This window comes from Macadamia integrifolia, chromosome 5 (genome assembly GCF_013358625.1).
Source record: "Macadamia integrifolia cultivar HAES 741 chromosome 5, SCU_Mint_v3, whole genome shotgun sequence".
Lineage (NCBI taxonomy): Eukaryota > Viridiplantae > Streptophyta > Magnoliopsida > Proteales > Proteaceae > Macadamia > Macadamia integrifolia.
Window position 1 is genome coordinate 4,861,457 of NC_056561.1, and position 21,054 is coordinate 4,882,510.

Sequence of the window (21,054 nt, forward strand, 5' to 3'; positions counted from 1 at the left end):
TGCATTCCAAGAGAGAATTTTGTGGGTAGGTAATTCCATCATACACATATCAAGTTTTAGTCTTAATCAAATTTGTCAATGCAAACTAGAACTTTGAAAATCCACAACGCTGTGGCGCTTTTTTTTTTTTTTCGGGTGATAAAGAAAATGCACAACCATGGTAGAGATGATAGTAGTGAGTACCATACGCATGCAGTATGTTGATAGATAGTGCATTATATGATTAAATTTGAGCCTCAAATTTGACAATTCACCTACCAAGATCATATCCATCCAACGCCCGACTAACCACATCATTATTCTACCAAATGGCAAAATTTTACAACCATAAAATAGAGGGTTTCCCACCCTGTCAATCTTGGGATGAATCTGCACAGTACATCAATATGTGTTTTGATCTACTTAGACCCACATTTTCAATAGAAAAGTGAAAAAAAAATTTATGTGATCAGGAAATTGACCACTAGCAGTGTAACAATCTTTTTCCCTTAAAAATTATAAAAGATCAAGGGTGCCACTCTGCTAGTCTCGCATGGGTGTCCTTCCTAGTTCCTAGTATTGTAATAGATACTAAAATAAGGGTGATTAATGTCACAACAATTTGTGCCATTTTCAAAAAGTCTCAAAAAGACAAATCCAAGCAACCCAATTTTTGTTGGTATTCCTATCTAAATCGTTTATTCCTACTCAAGTTAGTGAAAGTGCATAATAATGACTAGAATACTGGTACACATGCATGAACATACACAAGATGCATGTCAATATACGAGGATATTCGATTGAATATTCTGAAATTTTACACATGATTAGTCTAGAATATGTTCTCTATCCAACGGTCAAAATGGACATGTCATCTATACTTGTGACAAAATGGGTGTCTAACGAGGTTTGAAAAAGTCACAAACCCTTGTGATTAAAATATTCCACCAAAGACAAGCAAAACTTATACTCATTTGAATTCAAAAGATGAAGCTCTGAACGACCACCTAATTCTGGCACATGGAATGATGCATTAAGCATTCACACTATTGGATATCCAAGGAATGACTTTCGTTTGGGTAGAAAAGGACGATATGGCTTAGCAATGTATCAAATCTCATAATCAAATTCGATCATATACCATATGCTGCCCTTTTAATATTGTACTCACCCAACTTTAGCGTTCCCTACCATAGACTTGGATTTTCAAAACTAAATATTTCCACTTGGCCAACTCCACTTGACCTGAAACTTAACACGAGAGGCTAGACTAAGTGGATATTATTTGAGAAAAAAAAAACGGAGAAATTATTGTAACACAAAAATACCCTTAATAACACCCACTTCCATGCTAAGTGGGGAGAAAAGACTATGCCAATCTCAGAAATTTTTTTAGCATTTACTACATATTCCCCATTTCTTTTTCGTTTTGTATTTTTATCCTAATTTTGAGGCAAAAGTTTTCCTTCGTGGGAGATGAATCCCCTCACCATTGGTGGTGTGACCATGCGATGGGACTATAGTATCATCACAAGCTTCCACCCCCCTATTGTTTAGGGTTGAAATTATCCCTCTCCTTGGGTATCCAATGGTACCAATACCCATGATGAAGGGTTCCTTCGGTGAAAGGTTACTCGGTCTAATGTTTTAGGGGTTTAATCCGACAGCAATACCAGACACTGCCAAGAGATGCTGTTCTGGGAATGCCACCCAGTAGAATTGTTCCCACGATTGAAATTCCGCATACAAAAATCCAAGGCAAGAAGTTTGGTCACCATGGGAGAACTTGGGCTAAACAAAATACCTGAAGAAAGTTCAGCACCTGCATATCCAAACCTCTGGGTGTCAACCTTTCAATTACACCAACCCGGTTCAAAAACTAATGGATTGCGGATGCATGACCACGGACCTACAAGAATATGATACAGGAAAAACAAAGTCGTCGATACTTACAGATTGCCATAGAGACGAAGGAAATTGCAGACACTTCACATATAAACCAATAACTGCTACCTTCCAACCCGCTCTATCTTACAAATTTAGAAGGCAGCGTAGACTTCTGCAGCTGATACAATAATGAACTTTCTTCAGGTCATGCCATACTGATCTATCCTCTCAGAAGATTAACCTGTGGTATCAAATCTCATTAGTTCGTAGCTTCATAAGCTTTTGCTTCCTTTGACTTTCTAAATGTGAAGAAAGTTGAGCACATTTTCTTCTAGTTTCTTCCAATTCCCTCTCTAGTTCTGCGATCTGGAAAAATGCAGGAAGATGAAGGCAGATATTAACTGCTTAGTACTTGAAAAATATGCATTCCAATTAACGGAAAATACTGTGAATAAGCTCACAGAAGCATCATTTTCCATACCGTCTGTTTTAAATCACTCTCCTTCTCTATGTGCTCTTCACACCTGTTCAAGAAGGTTTCCTTTGGTTTATATCAACAATAAAGTACAGCAACTATGACAAACAACACTTGCCCTATCAATAACCCCCCCCCCTTCTCATAAGTCTTGGCAGTACAGTAGGTTCTCCTAAAATTTTCCAATTTGCAAGTTATCAAGATTTTAATTGTTGATTTTGTGTATAAGCATGGTGTTGGGTGGACTCCATCACATTCCCCAGGAAGTTAAATAAAGAAAATAAATACAACCATGTATAGATCATCTTTGATAAATGCCCCAAAATTTGGACATCCCATTATTGGAATCATTAAGATTAAAACAAAGTGTTACAGGGTTGAATTCTAATAGAAGGTTGAAAGATAGAGCAGGAGGTAGAGGATATAGATGAGGAAGAAGATATGTTAGGCACAACAAAAATAAAGGAAATAGAAAGGACTATCACATTCCACCACATGGCAGAAAGAGGTCATCAGTGGCCAAAAGCTCCAACTCTGATAGACACGAACCCAGATCCCCACCAATAAAAAGGGGGGGGGAGGGAAAGCAGCTACAATTGATGTTATCAAGGGCTATCATGAACTACTATCTACCCTTTAAGTTTTACGAAATACTGGAAGAAAATGAAAATATTAAAAAGTATAGTTCTTACTATTTGAATTGGTTGAATCGCCGAGACAAGTCAAAAAATGGGCAAACCAGGTAAAAATTATGGTCCGAGTTTGTCCAAGTCACTAGTGACTCGGTGTTTATACCCAAGTCACATGAACTCAGAGTCTGATCACTTCTCTCCCCTTACCTGTGTCCCCATTCAAGACTCTGAACTCTGGAAACCAGCCATTACAGTCTTGGTGATGATGGCGCTTTTCATGTCACAGCTGTTGTCGGTGAAAATTCCCGGCTCCACAGCAATAGCTACGTTCATTGCTCTAACACAAATTCTCAAAGCAAAATGGACTTCAGAATTCCCCAGCCACTAACAACCAGACTACCCAAGAGAATCTCTCTTTAAATATCCCCGGTTCCACAGCAATGGCTATGTTCATTGCTGTCCAAAGCTGTGAAGCAATCACTACAGCCGGCATTGGCACCACCATCTCCGGTGGCACAGCAGTGAAGTTCCAAAGTTGAAACAACCACTGCTGCCGGTCGATTGCTCTGCCCTAACTTTGATCCGTTCTTTCATTCCCTCTGTTGGTCGTTCTCTTTCCCTTTTGGTATTTTGGACACAAATGCCAACTAGTACGGCAGTTAAAGTGGATTGGAGAGATTGGGGATTTCAAGGTGGAGTGCAGACCAGATCGCAAATAGGCCGTAGCTCGCAAGCATTTCTCCAAAGAAAAGCAATCCGAACACACTTAGTAGCAAAGAGCACCAAACACTCACACACACACACAGTTACCAGAGGTTTGGCCTGCAACAATCTTGATTTCAAACACTGAATTACGGACAATCTCATTATCCAAACACTGAAAACAGTAGTATACCACTATACCTGCAACACTCCCTCCGACTGATTGATGTCAAGAATGGTGACAATGCTCTCGATTTTGACAATTCAAGTTTAGTAGTAACTGGCGAAGAAGAGCTGATTAGATACATAATCACAGCGAGAAGATAATCATGAAGATGAAGAGAGTAGGAAATTATGAATCATAGGAGATATGCGTAATACATATTTGCATTCACAAGGGAAGAGGGGAGAGAGAGAGAGAGAGAGAGAGAGAGTGGGATATTTTTCCGTCCAGCATCTGGAGGGACTGCAAAAGACAGGAAGACGTATTGTCCACAATCTTTTAGGAGAGAAGAGATGATAGGGGAGGGGAGCGGAGAGGAGTTGGTGGACCTAACTGTAGCTCTCCCACTTCCATTAACAGGAACCCCACCACTGGCAGTCTTATGTAAAGAGGACCGGAAGAGAGAGAGAGAGAGAGAGAGAGCTTTAGTGAGTGCAACAGTGAGTACTGGTGAGGAAAGAGTCAGAGACGTGAAGATACAGAAGTTGCCTGACATGCATTTTAAGAAAAAGAGCACCCCAGTGCATGAGGCTCCCACTACTGCAGGGTCTGGGAGGGGCAAATAAATGCAGTCTTACCCCTAATATACTGGGATTCCAGATCACTTGACATTTGTTTGGCCACCCCTGCTGGCTAAGTTGATCACCGCTAGCCACCCTACTGGCCTCGCTGACCATCGCCTGATAAAAGTATATTTTAACATAGAGATAGGGAGAGAGTTACTTAATGGCAGAATCAAAGAGCTTCCCTTATGAAAAGGCAAACCATTTTCTTGGAAAAGAGTTTCACCCAAAATAGGGATAGCGTAAGGAAATTGGGAGAAAGGGGGAATACACCTCACTAGACCATTTTTTCTGGACCAAAAGACTCTGGCATCGGCTATGAATCTTTGAGATCAGGCAACCATTGTAAGTATTATCCCTAAAAAAAGTCCCGAGACTTCATAGAATAATCAAAATTACCTTCACCTTCCCACAAGTGGCCTCTTTGAGTGAGGTGCAGACTCCACGAAGGCAACAGCTTTGAAGCCCAAGTTTCTTTAAATGTATCAAATGCAGAACATTGTTGAGAGCTCCATTGGCCCATGAAGAAAACATCGCTAGACCATTTTTTCTGGCCGAAAGGACTCTGGCTTAAAATAGCCAAGAGGCTGCATAGAATGATCAGAATTATCTTCACCTTCCCACGAGTGGCCTCTTTGAGTAACTCACAGTTTTCTGGAATTGAAAATGTTTTCAGGAATAGTTCTAGGGTGATTGTACTTAGTTTTCTAGAGTTCTTCAGGGGTAGAAAAGTCTACTAGAGCTCGGGAGGTTGCACACTTTTTGGAGTGGGAATATGTCAGGTTGTTTCCCCATTTTCATGAGGGTACCATTTTGTCAACCAGTTCCTTCTTCAGTTGGTTTGTTTCATATTCTGGTTTCTTTGTATACAATTTACCATTATTGATTTGAAAATACTTCGAAAAAAGAGAACTGGATGTTGGTTACCTCAAAAATAATTGTATGTTCTCTTCACATATCTGATCAACTAATGGGGTTGCTGAATTATCTAAAGATGCCATTCTGTTAGGGGAGCCCTGCATGATAAAAAAAATGAACTATGTGAAACTATTAATTATTTGATAAAAGACCACAGCTAAATAACGGTTATGCGCTAGAATAGATGCATGTAGCAGGCTTCCAGTGACAACCGCATGGAGATACACCATCCCGTATACATAAATACAATGTCTACATACATGATACATTTGCATACAAGCATAAACAAAAAACATAACCCCAGGTCAGTTTGCATAGGAGTCCGTTCTAGGAGTCCATTTCTACCAATTAAATCTGAAACAAACCATATTATCTTGCATCTGACCAACCTAAACAGGCACTGTTTCTGAGATGTTCTTCATGAAAATTAGCAGATATACTAGGAACAAAGATTCAAAATCAACTTACAGCTGTGAGACCAGTAACAGGTTGAACAGTAGGCATTCCTTCCTGAACATTAGAAGTGAGACAAGTACCAGATGGTGAATTGTTCAATTCTTGCCTCATGTTAGCAGCAAGGTCAATGACAGGTGGATCTGTATGCATTTCCTTTTGAGCATTAGCTGAACTACCAATGACATGACGATCAGCAGGAAATTCCTTCTGTGGATTAGTGGGAACTCTAACAGATGGCTGATCAGCAGAACATTCTCTGCGAGTACGATAAGCAGAGCCTGGAGTCTGATATCCTATCAAGTGACAGTGTTTTGTCCTGCATTCTCCATTACAAATTCCAGTAAGACATAAAATTCCAGTCGAATCATTAACAAAATTCTCTGTAAAACATTAGAATCAGGCATTCATTGTTTCTTGTTGAAAACTGGTCATATTAACCTGCTATACACAAAAAGGATCTCTCCATGGCCCTCAGAGATAGCTTCTCACCACAGGCTATCGTTTGCTGCTACAAGGATAGCTGATTTGGCTGTTCTCATAATTGGATAAATAGGTTAGGGGCTGGATTAGCCATCTATCGACTTCATGCTTCATCTCAATGTATGCCCACCAGTTATTGAACTATTCCATTATATTTTGGAAAATCCAACTGTTTACAGAATTTTTTTATCTTTTTATAACTTTTCTCAAAGCTTTACTTCCCAGTGGTGCAATATTATTCGGGATGAAACTTGCCACATGAGCAGATGCTGGTGTGGACAACATGACCAGAGAGTAGTAGAAAACATAGTTGTCAAGGCATCCGACTAGGCGTCCACGCTTTAATCTTAGGCCCAAGGCAACAGCACACCTTGTTGACACTTCACGAATTTTTGTGTTTAATGTTTTTTTTTTCCCAATGAATATGCTTATATTACATCCTTTTTTTTGTTATATGTTGATTTTCTCATATTAGGTTATTACTTGCATAATTATATCATACAACAACAACAATAACATCTAAGCCTTATCCCAACTAAATGGGTATTAAAGCCAAAGACCCCAAAGAGCAACAGACAACGAAACAAGAGCGGGCCACAGCTAACAAAAATCTAATAACCAATAATAAGGAGACCTAAAACCAAACAAAGCAGATCATCTCGAGAGAAAGCACTCAAACCAGAAAATGAGGATAGCTGCAATAACTACAGACTTGCCTATCAACACAACAAAAAGACACTGCAAAAGTCAAGACCACAGATAACCATCCCCTAACAAATGCCAAAACCATCCTCCGAGGCAGCAGAAGAAAGCTTGTTGGAGCCTGAGGGGAGAACGAAACACTCTGCATGGGCAAGGGAGAAAGACTACAAGAAGCCCAGGAGAATCCCTGATACATCAGACAGGATGGGATGGAAGCGACAAGAGCCTCTCTTAACTAGGCAATGAAGAGGCCAGGTGGGACAATCTCCTGGACTAAGGATGGGAGCTTAAATGAGGCCAGCAGAAATAAGTGAAACGTTGCAGCTTTGTCAGTTCTTGTCAACTTGGAATTTCCACACCTCAAGTTTCGATCTCTTAGCTTGTTGTCTCCCACTTGCTTTTTTCGGAAACAATGGTGAACAAATACAATGGGTTATAGTGTGGGGCTGCTGCTCCCAAACTGCTTCTTCCATGCAGGCACTCAGGTATCCTTCTGTCAGGATGTAGAAGCAAGCACGGTGTGCCAATTAAAGGCTGGTCAAAATTGGTTCATACCAACAACAACTGGTCTGCCAGAGATTATATATGATGCAGAGGATCGGCAGGAGAAGGTTGGGCTATCTCTGTCCAAGGACCTCACAGTGATAGCCAGCAAAGCTCTTAAAGAGTAACAACACATCAGTGAGGTTGAACAAGGTGTTTCACTTTCACTAACTACTATTTCAACTAATTTCTAAGTACTTGATAAAAGATCCAACTGGAGTTGCCGATTTTCTAGGACCAATGGGGAGATGAAGATTCAACATGGAGAGGGCAACGCTCATGAGTGTTGGTGGCATCTTATTGGTATCATTTCCATCTGCAACCATGGCATTGCAGTTCATTGTAGGACTACCGAAGAGTGTTGAAATATGGACGGAAGAATTGACAAGAGAGCTGAAGAAGAAGGTGAAGTGAAAGTACTTAATGACCCTCTCTAAATAATATGTCATAAGCCAAGGACATTTCTTTTTTTCAAAGAACAATGAGGATGGTGCTATATGGAAGGATAAGTCTCAGAAACCGACCTTTGGACAGGTAATAAACTCCATAGACTAGCCATGTATCAAATTTGGGTTCCATCTCAACCATATACCTGTCATTTTTTAGCTTTTACCCTTTTTGTTTTCAATGGTTTAAATGCTCTCAGACAGCCAAAACATGATTTTCAACCCATGACCAAAGCTTTATATCTCCACATTGGAGAATTCACTTGTGCTAAAACTTACCAGATGGACATATGCAAGGAATTAAAATATGGTATCGGAGATGGAGCGGGCTAAACTGCTTCCCATCTGAATCGACCTACCAAACCACTACTGCCTCTGACCTTTTGCCAACCAATTCAGTTATTTCATATTCAATATTAAACTTGGTTGAATTTGAATACAGATAGACCTATGCCCAATCCAAGACAAGTTTACCCTTCTCTAACCTATAACATGAATCTAAAAATAGGACTTTAGAGGCATCCAATATGTTTGTTTTTATAACTCGTAGGGATCTATAAGTTCAGTTCCTAGAAATTTGTAAGCTTTATGTAATTTATAGGGATACGTTTAAATGTATAAAGGTAAAGGTTGAGCTCAAGACAAACAAAAATGTATGACGTGGTACGCCTCAGGGCATGTCTACCCAAAGTTCCATTCCTCCTTGCAAAGGGGCAGAATCCTCCTCCTTGGCCAGCATTTGGCAAGAAGGCCTTTCCAAAGAGCTGAGGAGAACAGGCAATCAAAAAAGAGGTGATCTACATGATGTAGATAAGTCACTTAATGGGCTTATTTTATTGCAAATAAACCTTGGGTTGGGTTATGTATGTGTTGGGTTTTCTTTGTAACGGACCACTTTAATGGGCCTAAAATATGGGTAAAAAGTAGGAAAACATGATTTAATTCATTAGTTTAGTTAGAGTTCTGTTTTGAGTCTATTTTCTTTGTTATTTCAGTTCTTAGTCAATTTAGGTTAGTTAGTTACCTACTTCATGTTGGAGTTATAGTCCTAGTCCTAGTCCTATCATGAGTCCAAATCCTGCTAGGAGTGTCTAGTCCTATTTGTAAACTAGCTCCTACTTATGATAGGATTGCTATTCTACCCTCTTTAAATAGAGGAGCCTATGTACTCATAATTTCAGATTCGAAGAATGATGAATTGAGTTGGTGTTTGAGAGCCTTAGGGTTGTGAGTGATTCTTCCCCTCCCCTTTTTTTAAGTGATTTCTCTCCCTCCCTGGTTGGATCTGTGCAATATCTCTGTTCCTGTAAAATCCTTATCATTCTCTCTCCTAGGTCTGAAATCAAAAAGCGCATAACTCTCAAACCAGCGATCAAAAGCACTTCATATTTGGGGGTTTTTGTACCCTCCTTGGGCCCTACAATAGACCAAATTTGCAGCTCACTTGGAGCCCTACAAACCTGACCGCACCTCTCTCTCTCCAGCTCTATAGAAGGTCTTTCTCTCTCCTATCGAGTTGGGTATTGGGCTGGTTTTGCTCCTATATTGGTATTGTATCCTTGGGGGTTTATTTGAAGGTCTTATTTCTTTGTTTCCTGGTCATATTTGTCTTGTTTGAAGTTATAAACTGTGGAGGTTATTTCTTGTACTCTACTACATTACTACATCTTCCCAATCATTCCAACAAAGGCAAAAGTTAGGAGAGGCCATGGTTTAAAGTATCGGGGTGTATCGTATCGTATCGTATCGTATCGGCAGCTACATATCGGTATCGGGTTGATATCGATATGATACATACCGATAAGATACATGACCTTTTTCAAAATTTTGGGCATTGAACTGTATCAATGGGTATGATACGGTACGATATGTACCAATACATGTCGATACAATTAAAAATCTAAATGCATCAGTACGTATCATATGATATGGTTCAATGGGAACCGATATCATATGATACAGGTTGAAACGTCTCTTAAAATGGGGGCAGAACTCAGTTCAGTTCTCAGATATGAAACCAGAAGTGCAGAGGCGACTTTTTGGCTCCTTTTCTCTTGAAAAAAAATCAGATTTCTCAAAAGGGGCAGAATTCATTTCATGCAACCAGAATCTCAAAACCCTCACAACACACCTCCTTTGTAGATAATCCCTTATATATAGTCTCGCACATTACATAGATTAACCCTAATCCCAGAAAGTACAAAAATATCTCCAATAAACAATTCCCAAAAAAAATCGGGCTCTTGACCCTTTGCAACCCCCACGGTACGCTTATTGTGCATATGTTTAGAAAGTGCACAACATCATCCTAGCCACTCCTAATCTTGAAGAACCTCCCAGCAATGAATTTGAACCAGCCCGACACTCTTCATGGGACTAATGCCAATGGCAATAGACTACATGTAAAAAGCCTCACCCTCTATAACAGTTTCAATTGAATGAACTTGTCTCTCTAGACGGCGTTCTCAATATTAGTGTTTATGCATGATAAATGCTATATGTTGCTTATTTAAACTCTTTCTTTTATGCAAAAGTGTATTTACATATGTATCCTGTCCATTTATGTATATCTTTAGCGTATCTCTCATAGCTCTCTTAAAATGACCTGATTAATACGGCGATCGATACCGATATTTTAATCCTTGGGAGAGGCTGGAATCCAACTCTAAATATGGAAGGCTTGCGGTGGGAGAGAGCACACCAGACCATGAAGCTGTGACGGGGAATGTGACTTTTGAACCAAACAATCTTGAACCACGAGATCCTTGGGATCCTTTGCCCAGATGAGGTCCCAAGCTAAGGAAGAACTGAAAAGGCCCAAAGAGGAAGGGGCCAAGTAACAAGATGACCACTATCACCAGGCCTTCTATTGATGGAAGGAAGAGCCCTCCTAGATTTCCAAAAGAGTAGGGGAGGAGGAAGGTCTCAAAAGAATATCTTGGACCAAAGCCTTTTTGTCGAACCCCAAGTTGTACTTGATTCTGTTGGCAACAGAGGCGAATAAGAATACCCTGAGGGTGCCAATGGTCCAACCAAAGGCGGGTATAAGAACCATCATCAATCAGGGTCTTAATAGCCCCGGAAGTAACAATTTTCTGTTTTAGAATCTTCCCCTCAAAGAGTCGTATCAAAGGAGCCTAGAATAAATCCAATCGACCCACAGATGCTTGTCTTCTTTTCTAGAATCTTCCAAATCAACTTTGATGTAAGGCTAGTAAGAACTACCCAACCTCAGTTAGGATCCCAAAACTCCAACTAACAACTCACCTATCTATAGGGAAATCTAAAATCAGACTTACAGGCTTAGAGCGAGAGAGTCCAAACCTGGGCAGAATTGGGGAAGCCTACAGCTGCCTGTAGGGAGCTCTGATGTGGTCAATAGCTCCTCCTGTGTTGCTGATCAAACCCCCCAAAATATGTGGCTGATTGGGGTTCAGAGGGTGGAGATCTGGCTTGGTCAATCCACCCTCAAAACCCTGAAAGCTTGAGGCCGATCTGGTAGGTTGGTTCCTGCTCTTGTTCCTTGTAGATTACTAATCTTCTAGCTTCAATAAGTCTTCTAAAACACTAACTAACTCACAACAATAGGAAATAAAAGAGAAAAGAAAGAGAGTCGATGGAGGGGTTGAGAAGGGGGGAGAAGAAGTAACGAATGGGTATCTCACCCCTCAAGGTAACAGCAATCTCAACCACGAGTGAAAACTCAATTTCATTATTTAAAACTTGTCTAACTGATTACAATCGATGGTAGCCCCTTTATAGGCTTACATGAGTGAATTTAAAAAAGGAAACTAAAGCTGGAAATAAACTTCCTAACTCGCTAACCAAGTAAGAATAAGTTAAAAACTAACAACTAAACTCAAAAGAAAACTAGCCTAAGTTACAAAATAGGAAACTACCTTGACTAACTAGACAATCCAAAACAGTAAACTAAATCCTATGCTAGTTGGGCCAATTCGATGGCTGATGGAGCTCTTCTCTTGAAGCTGAATAAGGGACAGCAGTATAGATCCTTCTAGAAGATTCTTTTGAAGACAAAACTTGGAGATCAAATATGTGATCGACAGGAAGATGGGTTGGCTGCTGAGCAAGGAAACCGAACAACTGTCTAAATCTTGGCTGAGAACCTATTGCTTGATGGGGAAGAATACCTTGCTGTGGAGGAGTCCAAGAATGGAAACCTGGAGTGCTGCACAGCTGGATCGATAGGGCCAAACAAGGAAACTTCTAGAGGCTCCAGCTGGGGCTGCATAGCAACTGGTTCAATGACCCCTAAAGGCCTGGAAATCTGGTTCACAAGCAGGCCCAAGGTTGGCCCAGAATAGGCCAGATCTCGGTTGGTTCTTTGGGTGGTTCAGACCATCTACATCAAACTTGGTGATACCTGAAGAGTTGACATCTCTTATTCTTCTAATACCGAGACCCCCCTCCTCCTTGGGCAGACAAACAAAAGCCCAACTAGTGGCATGAAGGAACTTAGCACAATCTAAGCCTCTCCAGAGGAAGGCACACATCAACGAGTCAAGTTTCTGAATGCAAGTTTTGGGGAGCCCATAAATACCTGACCAATAGATGTAGCTTGCCCTTTCAAAGTTGGATTCTTTTGCCCATGTGGTTTAGGATAGTGGAGCAATGGTGAATGTCAACCTAAAGCGGATCAAAGGCAGCCGAAAGATACTTAACCGGAAGTCAGACTAAAGAAAACCCGGTTTTCTCACGCAAACAAAGCTTGAAAGCCTCAGAAACACCATACACAAACAAGAGAGATTTTTTAAGGTTAATGCGCAGACTTGAGAAGGTTTTAAAAATGGTCAAGCGGTCCATAATAGACTCAATAAAGAGTAGGTTCGCTTTTGAGAAGATATAACAAGAGAGGGCGGCTTGCGCCAACCCTGGCGAGTATCAACAGTGGAGGCAAAGTAGCCAGCCTGGTTACCGTTGATGAAAATAGACAATTGGACAGAACAAATACAATGATAAATCCAATTGACGAAGGGGGGAAGCCCATCTTGACAAAGATGTTTGAGATGAAGTCACACCTTGAGTAAAAATCTTTAAAAATGTCACCATTCATAAGAGCAACAGAGGAATGGTTTTGACATTTTATCTATCAAAACCTCTAACAATCTCATTACAAATGAGGATATTATCTGAAATACTTCTTCTAGGGATGAATGCAGACTGGCTAACAAGGGAGTCAACAACCAACTTGAGCTTGTTGGCAAGAACTTTGACTGTAAACTTAAAAGATCAGGTTGCATAGAGATATAGGCCTAAAGTCCCCCCCCCCATGGAAGAAGCTCCTTCTTTCTTGGGGATGAGGCAGGGAAGGTGTAATTAACCTCTTTGATTTGACTAGGGTTGAAGAAGAAGTTCTGAATGGCCTTAATGAGGGCCACTTCGATGATTTCACATGCTAAGATGAAGAAGCCCATACTGAACCCATCTGGACCTGGAAATTTGTTTCCTTTTTAATAAAGGTAAGCTTTCAAAACTTTGAATATGTAGTTACCTTAATGAGAGACCAACTAATACCTATTCAGGAGCTACCAGATAGCCTATTAACTATGCAGGGAAAACCAAAAATTATCTTTTCTTTTCTCTAAAAATTTCAAGTAATCAGACAGTGGTTATCATGACCTAATCTGGGTATAGAACATTTCAACAATCCAACTCAGGCAGTTCACCACAAAATTGCACAGTTTGAATGATCCTGTCCGGTTCCTTATGCACATTGGATCAAGACCAAACAGACCTGGCCAGCTGAATGGTCTGGCTTCCAAAACAATGGTTTGCAGCCTTATTCTTAGCAGCAAACCATAAGAAAGTAAAAAAGAAGACAGATAGGGTGACTAAACACCATCAAACTCAAGGAAATGGAATAGAGCTCCCTTAGAATTTCAATTACTGACTACATGGAGTCCTAGCTCCCACAGGCATATCTGCCACGGAATATATACCTACCTCATGATCATCCTCTTATAAAGAACTGAATAAATGATATCTCAATACAAATACCTCACATCAAATGATCACAATAAGAAACCTCCACAAAATAAGAGAACAAGTTATAAAGAGGAGGCAAACCAGTATTCGGTTATTATTTGTTTAAGCTTCATTTCCAGCCGAATAAACAGAGATGTTCTTTCAAAATCTTGCTTGTCATGTGCTGGTTCAATAAAATTGGCTTCAAGAACCCCTGGCAACATATAAGTGAACAAATAAATATAGGCATTTATTGGAAATATTTGACAATAGAACTGTAGCAGCTAGCGCATACCAATAACACCCAATCCCATGGAACCACCATCACTAGTTACTTTCCAGAAGGGCTGAAAGAAGAGAAAGTTACAACATTACCAAAATTATTTGAACAACATGCCAAAAATTTGAAAGATTGATGTCATCCATTAAGTCACAAGAAAACAAACCCAGCAGAAAGACAATGATAAATATCATAATTTTAATCACTAATGGAGCATACCCTGATGAGACGATTTTTATGGTAGACGTTGAACCCAGATATCGGTAGAGGAGCCTCTTTCATAAACCCAATAGTTGTCTCCACTAAAACCTAAAGCAGACATGACATAAGATTTTGCAGTGTGCAAAAATATCAAGGAGAGAGAAATGGCACCTCAACCATATAAAGACTTAAAAAAAAAAAAACAAAAAAAAAAAAAAAAAAAAAAAACAAAGTGAACGCCAACAAAAAAACAAAGTGAACGCCAACCCCTCGAAAAGGCCAAGCAACTTTGATATAATGTGCATACTATACATGCAACTTCAAAAGAAGGGGAACCATACATAAAATTGTAAAGGTCATCTATTATAAGCAAATACATATACCCTATATTTGAATCCAATAAAACAGTTCAAAAATCAAATTCCAAAAAGATAAAAAGTCAACCCCCCTATCCAAGAACAAAAACTGGATTTTTTGCTGTAGAGTCAATTTTTAACTTTCAAATGCTTGGGCCTTTTCTCAATTTTGAAAATTTCATAAATCTTCTCCATAAAATTATTTTCATTCAAGTGATTTTAACAACATTTGTGCACTTTAAAATAAGTTTGACCGGAACATAACACAATCATTGCAAGTTAATTTAAGTAATCTTAGATTTGTTGGAAAACTAGTTTTGTGTTGTACCTAATACAAAAAGTCCTGCGTAAAAATAAAATCATTTGACCATGCAAACTTATTAGAGAACAAGAACATTTCTCTTAGATTTTTATGACTTAATGTTGATTTTTTATGATATGCATATGTAACATACTAAATAATGTTAGAAAATAGTGGAAATAAAAAATAACACTTGGTCGCCTTAGCGCTTTGGCACCCCTCTACAGCCCTAGGTCGCTTAAGCGCCCCTCTACCGCCTTGGATCGCCGTGACAACTACAACTTCAACTGTCCGGTTTGAGCTACTAATCATGAAACATGAAAAGTATATATTTTTTTTAAATTCATAAACCGAGTCAATGATAGTTTAACTCAACTACCCTGTTAAGACGGTCAATGACTCACTCAATGATTTCAAGAATACTTGTGGTTTCAATGGCTAGTATGATTGTAAACGGAGCCATGCACTATTGGTCTGATCAGTGACTCCAGTTTTCAAAACACTTACTCCATCCTATTATAAATATCAGTCTATTTACAATTCAGCCACCATCCTTATAAAATTCATGTTATTTACAATTTTTCCACTAATCTTTGTTTTAAGTGTTCTCTTGCTATTGTTGGCCCATAGTGATTCCAAATAGGGTTTCTGAATCCACACCTATTTGGTGTATCCCTCATCTTCAACAATGAGTAATATTAATCAAGTCCAAAAAGGACTCGAACTTCTCTGTAGTAACTGGCTTGGTAAACATATATGCAAGATTGCGACCTGTATGAATTTTTCTCAAATGAATGCTGCCTTCTGACACGAGCTCCTTGATCCTGTAAAACCTAACATCACTATGCTTTGTCCTCGCATGAAATACCTCATTCTTTGTAAAATGTATGGCACTTTGACTATCACAATGTAACACTATACCTCATTGCTCCAATCCCAACTCACGAACCAATCTAGCCAACCAAACTCCTTCCTTGGCAGCCTCAACTGCCGCCATGTACCCTAAAAGCGATGTTGGAGGTAATGGAAAAACAAGAACAAACAATGCATTGATAGTGAAGTAGAATCTCATCTCATTGATGACGTAGGTAATCTTGCCGAACCTCATAAACCTATGTGCATTGTTTGTTCTCGCTTTTCCATTACCTCCTGCATCGCTTTTAGGATTGCGTTTCTACACAATATTCTTATGAACTCACAAATATGCAGAGGCATAAAGAACAGATGGGATCAAAAGGTCCAGGGGTTAACTGAAAACTTTTAAGGGATCGAAGATGCCAGCTCAACCATCCAGCATGTTTGGATGGAAAGGAACAGAAGATTCCGGAATTCTGTTTTGTCCACTAGCAAAAGAATTATATTTCTGCTACTCATCACACAAATATAAATTGTAGATTTCAATGATTCGTCTCATACCATTCAAGATGATCCAAGGAAAAGGGAGCCGTTATGTAGCTGGAATATTCAGGTACATTTAGTACAGATTGTAGCTGCACAAGTATCCCTTACTGGCAGTTCTGCCAGGTTTAATTGCATCTTCAGACTCTTCTGGGTCCCCACCCCAACCCAGCCATTGCAGTTGGAACTGTTCCCGAGATAATAATTATTCTTGATCTTGACAGGGTGGTATGGAGGGTGCAAGAAAAGCTGGAACGAGCACAATTTTTTCTATAGGTTCTTCCTGTGATCAACAGGGTGGTATATGGAGAGTGCAAGAAAAGCTGGAACAAGCACTATTTCTTCTATAAGTTCTCATGGATTACATGATTGCAATCGGCTCCCTCTTGAAGTGCAATTAATAGGAATAGAAGGACTATGGATAAAGAAGATTGGATAGATACCTCCCTCTCTTCACAGAGAAATGAACAGAAGGCAGACTTTTTGGTATGGTTAGAAATGACACTACTGTAATTATGTAGTTATGACTTACAACTCCACATGATCTCCCTGTTGACAATGTGACATTGTGTTATCTTTTAGGATAGTAGGGGATGTAGATACTTCCACTTGTAAGCAAGCTGAAGTGCTGGACATGGGGTTATACATCCACCACCATGTGAGGGTATTTTGGGTATTATGTCATCTTTTCACTTTGGAGAATGAGAAGCCAATTAATTCTCTATCTCATATGCTTTATTTCTCGTTAACTTTTCTTCTTTTTCTTCTCTTCATTTCTTTTCCTTATTTTCTAAAACCCAAACCTACATCAGGAAGTTTCTCAATCAAACCAACTAATGATGCAAGTAGCAGGAACATGATGACATTTTCTACTGCAAGCTGTGATGGCAGAACAAGAAGATGAAGAAGTTGTTTCACTTTACTTACTAACCTCCTTTGATGTAATCCCCAGTTTTGGTCTATACTTTACCACCTTTGGAAACTTCAACTCATCTGCAATATTAAACTGCTGAACAGACTTCCCCCTTAAAATAATACGGAAATTTGAGAATCTTCTGAGATACAAAATGGAAGCATATTCCTGAACAAAAGTCAATTATTTTATCAGTGTCATTAGGATGCATCACATGTATAAATCAATTGGCATGGAAACCAGATAGAAGATTATATTAAAAACTCACCCTTAGTGAAAAGCGAATGCGGTAGGATAAGAGGGACCTAACTAATCTGCTGTGCTTATTTGTTCTTGCAGAACTACCACAGATAGCTTCATCTCTCAAACGAATATCCTATATGTAGAAATTAGGTCAAAAACAGATAACTAAAATCAATAAGATGGTATGTTTGACATTTTTTCTTAATACAATTATACCACATTATGTAGAACAAACTAGAAAGTAAATTTTTATATCTAAAGACAACATTACATCTCTAATCAAAATATATACTTGCAGCACCATCCACATGGTGCTCAAAGCACACTATAGACATGGCACTTTATCTGCATCAAATGAGCACAACCTGAGAGTGCTCCTATGAAAAACGCCTCAGCCATCAACATTCTAATGGTAAGCACTAAGCAATAATACATGATGTCGGGCAGCAAGACATGAAGCGTTTTAGATTTGAGAAAAACCCTAGCATTTGAAAGTTGAAACCGCCCCTATGACAAAAAACTCAGTTTTTGTTCTTGATCTAGGGGGCTGAATTTTTTTTCCTTTTGGAATTTGAATTTTTTTTTCTTTTCTTTTCTTTTCTTTTTTCTTTTTTTTTTTTGTCTCTTTGTGAATATAAAACAGCATTAAAAGAAGGGGGAGGGGAATTTACAAACCCAAAAGGGATACAAAAGCCTAGAAGGGCATCAATCAGGGCCCACATGGCCTAAAAGAACTTCTACAGACCGATCCGAATGCCCAACCTGAGGAGAGGGGCAAATCTGTCTAAACTCACAATCCCTAACCCAAACATCTCGACACAACATTTCCTAGCCACCAACTCGAAGGAAGCACCGCTAAAGAAGAGGCAGCCATGATGGAGGAGTGCTGGCCTTACTGAGGGCCTCGGCCAAGCAGATAGCTGGCCTAGAGGGATGGGGTCTCCAGGGCGCCGGCCTGTCTAAGGGCAATGGCAGAGTGGCTGCCGACCGAGAACGGTCTAGCGGGCTGGTGTCGAAGAGGCTAACCAACAAACCAAAAGACAAGTTCCCTGCGGCCGACAGGCCCACTAGGGCAGGTGGGCAGCGATGGTGAAGGCCAATGTTGTGAGCAGGAGGACAGATTAAGCTATCCCGGCGGCCGGAAGGGGAGAGAACCAACGAGGCAGCAGGCCTAGAGAGTGGCATCCAAAAGGGCTGCAGGCATGGCGAGCAACCAACCGAGAGGCAGAATTGGAGGAGCAGATGAGCCAACGGATAGACCAAATGAGCCTGATGGCCAACCGGAAGGGTAGAAAGCAAGCCTGACGGGAGAGGAGTCCAAAGGGCAACAAGCATGGCGATACGGCGACCGGGAAGTAGCTAGCCCAGAAGGGGCCAGCACCAAGTCATCTACAAGCCAAGCAGGGAAGGCATCCAGCAGGAAGACAAGCCGAGGGGTTGCATCCGCCTCAACATTGATCGAGAAAACCGATGCTAGCAAGCATGGGAGAAGAAGGGAAAGGGAGTGGAGGAAGAAGGGAGAGGGCGAGAGAAGAAGAGGAATAAGGGAGAGGGGAAGAGGGGAGGCAGAGGAAGGCGGAGAAAAGCGGTGGAGGACGGAGGGAGGGAGAAGAGGAGAAGAGGAGAAGAGGAAGAAAGAGTGGGAGAAGACGAAGGGAGAGGGAGAGAGGAGAAGGAGGAAGAAGGGAGATTGCATGAGAAGAAGAGGAAGAGGGGAGATGCAGAGAAAGGGGAAGAAGAGCGAAAGAGGAGATAGTGAGGGAGAAGAGAAGAGAAGAGAAAGAGAGAGGGGGAGAAGGCGAAGGGAGAGGGAGAGGGAGAGAGGAGAGAGGAGAGAGGAGAGAGGAGAGAGTGGGGCCAGGCTGCTCCGCTGCTCTGTCACTAGGGTTTTCAGGAGTAAGGATTTTTGGGAGGTAAGCTGTTTATTCTCTTTCTTTTTTCTTTTTTTTTTTTTAATTTTTTTTTTTTAAATTGGATTCAAATAGGGGGTATTAAGGTATTTGGTTATTTAAGAATAATATCTTAAGTAAATGATATTACTTAAATGGTGCTTGGCATAAAAAGCTAGACACGTAATATTAAACCAACGCCTTGCACTAAGTTGCTGGTTGCCTAGACCACAGACAGACCGCTTGGATGCCAAGGCAGCACCTTGACACTATGCTTGATTGTATATGAATATTGGATGTTTAACTCTTTCTTCTTTTATGACAATTATACATAATCAAATCTTGTTGCCTCCACACACACACACACACCCCAAAACAAAAACAAAAAACAAAAACAAAAACAAAAACAAAAACAAAAACAAAAACAAAAACAACAACAAAAAAACAAAAAAAACAAAAAAAACAAAAAAAAAACAAACAAACAAACTATTGCTTACCTCCTCATCCTCATCAAATTCCAGCTCAAGCATCCCATCATCATTGAGCCAGAGGTTGAATATTATTACCTTGGTTCCATGAGGTCCAATATCCTCAAACTGAAAAGTGCAAAACAATTCAGTTAAGGTAACAAAAGATTAGGCTCATTGACCAAGATCAGAAATTATTTTATCCAACGGTATTCAGAATCAGGATATGGTAAAATCAGGCACTACAATAATACCCAATAAGCAGGTGGGGGAGGGAAGATAGCATGGAAACCAAAAGCCAAAAAATTGTGCAATCTCATTCTATATATCTTGCATAAAGAAACTATGTACAAGTTCTTTACAGAAATTAGTGGGTTCTGCTTGAGAAATTTCCTTCTCATATACTTCATTCCTTTGTTTTGTCTACATTTTTTTGGATTAGTAATTTCTCAATATTTTCTAGGGAATCCTTCTCCACTTCTTTCATCCCTTATTTATCATCTCCTTTCCATTTATTCCCAAGAAAATATCCATTTTTTATCTAGCATAAGAAAAGGTAAACTTGGTTAGAGGTCCAATGGTATTCAAAAGACCAGTGGGAAGTTCATCAGCATGTAATTCTTTGCTGACTAGTTAACCTTAGTAATGAGAATTAAACTCTAATTCAACTGAATAACTAGTTATTTTTCATTGTGCATGGATTACGAATCTCCTTAAACTACTTTAATGACTTGATATCAGAATCGTGCCATCGTACTGAAGATGTGAAGGATATTGTCTCAGAAGGAAACTGCAATAACCAATTTCTTAGATCATATTTGCAATAGTATTCCCCTTTCATGGTTCGTGATGCAGAACTAGAAGATAATATTGTTTGGACACCAAAAAGAATCCAACTCACTAAGCCTAATCCCAACTACTTCCAAATATTTGGGGTCGGCTACAGAAGTCCTGCTCCAATTTTCTCCTCAGATATCTTCACTCCTGCCTGGCATAAAATTTTATCTTGGGACCA

General features: G+C 39.9%; 1 protein-coding gene across 5 annotated transcripts in view; it reads right to left on the reverse strand.

The window, feature by feature from the left end:
* Window positions 1-220: 220 nt before the first annotated feature.
* The window catches only part of LOC122079402 (protein MICRORCHIDIA 2-like), a 36,158-nt gene continuing 15,324 nt past the window's right edge, over window positions 221-21,054 (reverse strand). For 2 of the 5 annotated variants that reach the window (XM_042645836.1, XM_042645837.1), the window contains exons 9-18: window positions 20,070-20,168; window positions 17,709-17,816; window positions 17,459-17,608; window positions 14,491-14,580; window positions 14,287-14,338; window positions 14,094-14,205; window positions 5,848-6,151; window positions 5,389-5,477; window positions 2,348-2,390; window positions 1,670-2,232 (exon numbers count right to left, since the gene is read on the reverse strand). In XM_042645836.1, coding sequence (XP_042501770.1) covers window positions 2,116-2,232; window positions 2,348-2,390; window positions 5,389-5,477; window positions 5,848-6,151; window positions 14,094-14,205; window positions 14,287-14,338; window positions 14,491-14,580; window positions 17,459-17,608; window positions 17,709-17,816; window positions 20,070-20,168 — 1,164 coding nt within the window. In that variant the 3' untranslated portion in view covers window positions 1,670-2,115. Of the gene's footprint in view, window positions 1,225-1,399; window positions 2,233-2,347; window positions 2,391-5,388; window positions 5,478-5,847; window positions 6,152-14,093; window positions 14,206-14,286; window positions 14,339-14,490; window positions 14,581-17,458; window positions 17,609-17,708; window positions 17,817-20,069; window positions 20,169-21,054 lie in introns of those variants that run through there. The other 3 variants (XR_006140430.1, XR_006140429.1, XR_006140431.1) reach the window with 3 other exon arrangements.